The sequence below is a fragment of the Macaca fascicularis genome, chromosome 1 (genome assembly GCF_037993035.2).
Source record: "Macaca fascicularis isolate 582-1 chromosome 1, T2T-MFA8v1.1".
Lineage (NCBI taxonomy): Eukaryota > Metazoa > Chordata > Mammalia > Primates > Cercopithecidae > Macaca > Macaca fascicularis.
The window spans coordinates 100,687,100-100,693,510 of NC_088375.1; the positions used below are offsets into that span (position 1 = coordinate 100,687,100).

The 6,411-nt window shown below is 50.5% G+C and overlaps 1 protein-coding gene across 1 annotated transcript; it reads right to left on the minus strand.

Annotated features, from left to right (window-relative positions):
- Positions 1-1,538: 1,538 nt before the first annotated feature.
- NHLH1 (nescient helix-loop-helix 1) lies at positions 1,539-5,916 on the minus strand. Its single transcript, XM_005541255.5, has 2 exons — positions 5,648-5,916; positions 1,539-2,469 (listed from the first exon to the last, which is right to left on the minus strand). The coding sequence occupies exon 2, from the start codon at positions 2,295-2,297 to the stop codon at positions 1,896-1,898; it is 402 nt and encodes a 133-aa protein (XP_005541312.1). The 5' UTR covers positions 2,298-2,469; positions 5,648-5,916; the 3' UTR covers positions 1,539-1,895.
- Between the last annotated feature and the right edge of the window lie 495 nt (positions 5,917-6,411).

The window sequence follows — 6,411 nt, forward strand, 5'->3', positions numbered from 1 at the left end:
ATGTTATACTCTCCCCTGAACCTCTTTTCCCTGTGGCCCCTTCTCTCTGTCTTCGTTTGTTCCCCAAACTGAGCTCTCTGACCTCATCAGAAGAGCCTACAAAGCCTAGGACCCTTAATGCCCACCCTACCATAACCTGCAGGCCAGCTTCCTAACCCAACTGAATGAACCACAACCATACCTGGTGCTAGAACGAGGTCACTTTTATTTTTCCTTTTGTATGAAATTGGGAATGCAACCAGAAGGAATCACACACAGATATAAGACACAGACCCCTGGGGCCTGCTCTTGGGAGTATCCGGAAGAAGCAGGGGTCATGGGGCAGGCTGGGGAGAGAAAATAGGCAGACGGGACCGGGTGGGACTGTCTAGGGGTGGAGGGCGTTGAGGAAGGACATCCAGGAGCCCCGAAGCTGGGGGAGGAGCACTATCCTGGAGGACTAGAGTGTCAGGACAGGTGGATCTGGGGAAAGGATATGGTGTGGCGAGCAAAGGGCATGCTCACACACACCAAGAGTTGAAGAAGGAGCAAGAAAAGGAGAGGAGTAACAGGGAGGAAGCAAGAAAGACCCAGCTAGAGCTGCTGGGAGCCCCTCACTCTATCCCAAAGTGCACAACTCGGCAATAAATAGCAATATTTATAAATAAATAAATAAATAAATAAATAATAAATAGATGAATAAATAAATATACTTGTAGAGCTAGGAGTTTGTTGCGAGGGAGAAGGGAACACAGAAATGCAGTGAGTTCATTTCTTCTATGCAAGTTCTAAGGCCCTTCATTCTACCGCTGACCCTGGGTTATAGTGTGCAGGTGGGGATCAGCAACATGGAGTAGGGACACAGAGTTGGGGGTCTTTTCCCTTGCCAAAAGCAGATCAAGGAAAAACAAAAAAAAAAAATTTAATCAGTAGGTCCTAGGGCCAGGAGAACCGAGCACTCCCAGAGGGCAACAATCGGGCACCCTCCTTGTGAGGGGGAGGAACCAGTGAGGGTGCTGCACATTTTCAGGGTGGGTTGAGATGGAGGAAGCAGAAGTGAGATGTGGCCCACTCGTTGCCTGAGCCTCCTGCAAATACTCCGGGCTGTTTGGGATGTCATCCCCTAATCTGGGATCTAGGTTTTTTTGTTTTTTTTTTTTCTCTAGTGACACACAGGGAGGGAGAAAATTGGGACAGTAGGAGTCAAAGGGGCAGGGAAGTGGCCAAATAGCTCGGAGAGGGCAAGGCACTCACTACCAAGTAAGATCTGAGGTCTGTATGTGCTAAGCCACAGGAACGAGATGGGCAGAAACAGGAAGAGTTTTTCCATAATTCCCGGCTACTGAGATTCCCCTCACAGGAGTCAGGGCACCAACCCCTGCCTCCCCAGGGCCCCGCCCCTCTGCCAAGCACTGAGAGACTGAGATCTTGAAGGAAGAAGCCCACTCCCACTCTAATCCCAGTCTTCCTCCCTTGCAGTTCTGACAGCCCATCCCCACCATGGGCAGGAGAAGCTAGAACAGATAGGGTACAGAGCTGGGGTCTGTAGTCGCTGAAAATTTGGACATAGGGGTAGAAGAGGCAGCATTCCGTGAGAGAGCTTGGGGGCAGACTCCAAGTGCGGCTGGCTTAGTAAAGCTAGCAAGGATTCCATACCAACCACACTAGCAAACAATTCTGCACAGCTGGGCCTCAGCAGTAAACCCCGGGAGGAACCCAGGAGAAAAGCCCTCGAGGTGCCCGGGTCAGTGAAAGAAAGATGCCCTCATGACCAGCCCGTGGGCTCTCTGCCTGGGCCCAGGGCCTTTGGGACTCCATGCCAAGGTTTAAGGGCTCGGGGAGGATGCGGCCATTCTAAGCAGTGAGCGGTGGAAAGGGGCCCCAGAGAAGTCCGGGAGGTGGGAAACAGGCCGAGTTCAGACGTCCAGCACGTGGTTCAGGTAGGAGATATAGCAGATGGCCAAGCGCAGGATCTCAATCTTGGAGAGCTTCTTGTCGGGGGGCAGCGTGGGCAGCAGCTTGCGCAGCTCGGCGAAGGCCAGGTTGAAGGCTTCCACGCGGATGCGCTCTCGCGTGGCATGGGCCGTGCGGTACTTGGCTGTGGCGCGGCGCCGGCGCCGGCGCTCCTCGCGGCTCAGATGCTGCATGTCTTTCCGACCAGGCTCTCCCGGCTCTGGGCCTCGGGCCTGGCCCCCTCCCGGACCCCCAGGCCCAGCACCATCAGGGCCCGCCCCGCCCCCACAGTCACTGAAGCCCGACTCAGTCTCTGAGTGGTTGGGCGGCAGGTCCAGCTCCATGGTGTCTGAGTTAAGCATCATGATGGAAGCCCCCTGCCCTGTGAGATCAGGATCCCCTCCCCACCCCTCCCTCTGGGAGCTTGAAAGCTGGTGGTGGGAGGGGGAGGAAGGGCCTGGGGTCGTCGGGTCTGCCACTGAGCTCTAGAAGTCACTGCCACTTCAGGGTTCCATGGTCAGGGTTCTAGTCTGAAGCCTGAAAAAGAGAAGAGAGAAGTGGTAGCAGCAGAGGGAGGAGGGAGTGCTCAGCTCAGAGGCAGGAAAGCAGGTTTGAGGTGGGCTGGGAGGGGTAAGGAACTGTGAGTGTGAGGGAAGAACAGCAGAAACGAGTGTGGGTCGGGGTGGGGAGAGGCTGAGAGACAGAGAGGCAGGTGGACAGGGTGAAAGGAAGAGGAGGAGGAAAGGTAATAAGAAGGGAAGAGAAAACGAGTAACAGGAAAGGAGCAGAAGTGATGAGAAGGATACACCAGGCAGGTTAAAACTGAGCAAGAGGATTGAAGATCTAAAACCATAAAACTCCTAGAAGAAAACAGGGAGAGACCTTCATGACGTTGGACTCAGCAGTGATTTCTTGGATGTGACACCAAAAGCAAAAATAGAAAAAATGGGACCACATCAGACTTTAATTTATTGAAGAACATAATCAACAGAGTAAAACAGCAATCTATGGAATGGGAGAAAATATTTGCAAATTATATATCTGATAAGGGGTTAATATCTAGAACATACAAATAAATCCTACAACTCAATAACAAAAAAATAAAATAAAATAACCCAATTTAAAAATGGGCAAAAGAGGGATTGGGAGGGGGGTGAAATGAGAAATTACAGAATGGGTACCATGTATGTTATTCAGGTGATGGACATCCTAAGAGCCCTGACTTGACCATTATGCAATCTATGCATGTAACAAAATTGCACTTGTACCCAATAAATTTATGTAAATAAAAATTTTTTAAAGAAAAAAAATGGGCAAAGGATTAGAATACACATTTCTCCAAAGATGTTATACAAATGGCCAAGAAGCATATGAAAAAATGTTCAACATCACTAATCATTAAAATGCCAATCAAAACCACTATGAAATATCACTTCATACCCATTAGGATGGCTACTATAAAAACAAAAACCAAACAAACAAAAAATAAGTCTTGGCGAGGATATGGAGAAATCAGAACCCTTATGCCTTGTTGGGACTGCAAAATGATGCAACCACTATGGAAAACAGTATAAATGTTCCTCAAAAAATAAAAAAATAGAACTACCATATGCTCCAGGAATCCTACCTCTGGGTATATATACAAGCCAAAGAGATATTTGCACACTCATTTCATAGCAGCACTATTCACAATAGCCAAGAGGTAGAAGCAAGCCAAATGTCCATCAATAGACAACAGAGAAACAAAATGTAGTATATACATACATTGGAATATTATTCAGCCCTAAAAAGGAAGTTCTGTCACACACTACAGCATGAATGAACCTTGAGGATATGATGATAAGTGAAATAAACCAGTAACAACACAAATACTGTATAGCTCCACTTATATGAGGTATTTAAGGTAGTCTAATTCATAGAAACGGAAAGTAGAATGGCGGTTGCCAGGGACTGAGGGAGTGGGTAAAGGGGAGTTGTTGTTTAGTGGGTATAGAATTATACATTTGCAGGATGAAAAAGTGCTAGATATCTGTTTCACAACAATGTGAATATACTGAACACTACTGAATTGTACACTTAAAAATGGTTATTATAAATTTTATGTTGTTTTTTACCTAAATGAATAAATAAAAGGAGGAAAAAATCTGAGCAAGACTGCAGCCACAGCTCCAAGAGAAGTTAGCTATGACTCTAGATGCTTCCCAGTTGTGAGGGGAGAATACAAGCCTTGGTCCTGTGGTCCCCTCCCTCTCAGGGCCCCTCTCCGCCCTTGCTGCCTGGGGTGGAGGAGCGGATAAACACACAGATTGCCCATTGTAGAGTAGACTAGGACATATGGAGCTCTGCACAGCTGCCCCAGCTCTGCACAGCTCCCTTCCCAGTTCCCCAAACCTCTCCAGTAGAACCATTGTGGATGTCAGATCCTGTCCACTAAAACCAGGGGAAGATAGCTCTTCTCACCACCACCCGCCTATGCACAACCAGCCTCTTCCTCCACCTCTGTCCTTGAAATTTTCAGCCCTTGCCATTCCCTGGCCCTTTTGGAGGCTCTGCAAGGAAGGCTGGGGAAAGGGAACATAATCAACCTTCTACCCCCATACTCTCCCATAGCCCAGGGTAGGTTCAGACATGGCCTGCAGAGGAGGACACAGACAGATTTTTGGAGCTACCCTTATGGGACTCAGCTAAGGTTTGCTTGTCCTAGGACCAGAGGAGATCAGGGCAGGGCAGCACAAACATGGCATTGGAAAAGCTGGGGAAAGGGCTTTGCTTGTTGCAGTGTTAAAGGGAACAGTGGGCCACTCACCATCAGCTCAACTAAGAATGATTAGAAACAGAAGCCCCAAGGTGCCTGCACCGTCACTATCTCCCCTTCTTTCCCCGCCCTGGCTTTCCTGCCTGATAGATACTCTCACAGGGGTTAGGATCCTCCCAAGCCTTGCCCCACCCCATCACACAGAAGATAGGTTCAAATCAAGCCAACAAACAGCTATGAAGCTCTGGAGGGATGCAAAGTCATCCACATCTGATGACAAGTACACACACAATCTTAACAGGAAACAAGGTGGTTAGTGCTGAAATTGAGAACACATTCCATGTTCTGGGGTTCAAATGAACTATGAGGGGATGGCAATAGTGTGGGAGGCCCCAAAGTCAGCACCTCCCAGTACATGTTTAGTGCCCCCAACTCCCCACCCCCATGCTGGAGTTGGGAGCAGGAGTTCAGCTGTGGGGTTCCCAACACATTTATCACATCTATCACAGGCTAATTCTCTCTGCCTGGTTCCTTCATCCCTCATCACTTCGCCATGCCCTTCCTTCCCCGCTCTGTGCTCCCCATCTGGCCCCAGTCTCATCTCCACCTGGCCCCACTGTCCTCCCCAGTTCCAGTCCCGGCAGCAGCTTCTATTTACCCATCAAATCCTCACCCCCAAATCCACTTCTGGTCTCAAAGTTCCAGGGTCCAAGGATCAGGGGAGCAGCAATTCCAAGCCTCCAGGACAGGACTTCCCACCCGACTTCTGCCAGCCCTAACCCGACTGAGGATAGATAGGCACAAAGAGTCGAAGGGGAGGAGTGGAGAAGAGGGGCATGCGGAGACAGAGAGAGACACAGCACATGAGAGAGAGAACTAGAGGGAGGCTCTAGGAAGGGGCTTGAGCCAGAGAATGGGAGGGACACGCCCATCCCTCCCCACCCATGGTTTCCCCTTTACCTAGAAGGACCCTGTCAGGGGATCCAAGCCGGCAGCACAAGGGGCAGCGCTGACAGCCCCAGTCTTCTCTGGGTGCTCAGGGCTCATCCGTCTGCAAAGTTAGTGACCAGCTTTCTAGACTCTCAGGGGCAGCGTGGCATGGCTGTACAGGCTCCAGGGCAGATAAGAGGGGTACACATTGTGGCGGTGTAGGGCCCAGGTGGAGGTGGTAGGCTTGGCAATGTACTGGGGCCAGCCACACTCACACACACACCCTCAGACACATACACACCTGAGCTGGCCCAGCCCTATGTATATATATGAAGATACACACACACACCCCCAGCTCTCCATTGGCTGGCCCAGGCCCACCCCCCTTCATCAATATTAAACAGCCAGGCCAGGCAGCCATTGGCAGAGGGATCTGGGAACCCCCCGGGAGCTGGGGGCGGGGGCTGGCCCTGGGGGGGCGGGGAGTGGGGGAGCAGGGACATCTGTTCTCCATGCATATTTCATAAGCAAGAAATGGAGAGCTGGGGAAGGGGTGGGGCTGGGGCGAGAGCCAGGGCAGGACCACAGATGAACCCCCTCAGTCTCCCACATCAGAGGCAGCAGGGCAGAGGCTCCCAGCAAGCTATGGTTAAGTGCCATGGCCCCATTCTGAGTCCCAGCGTGACTTGGACAGCCCTTTCCTGGTGTCTCCTTTTTCCTGAGAGGAAGACTCTTCAAGGTACTGACAGGGAAACTGAGAAAACAGCAAGTGGACAGCACTACAATGCAGAAGA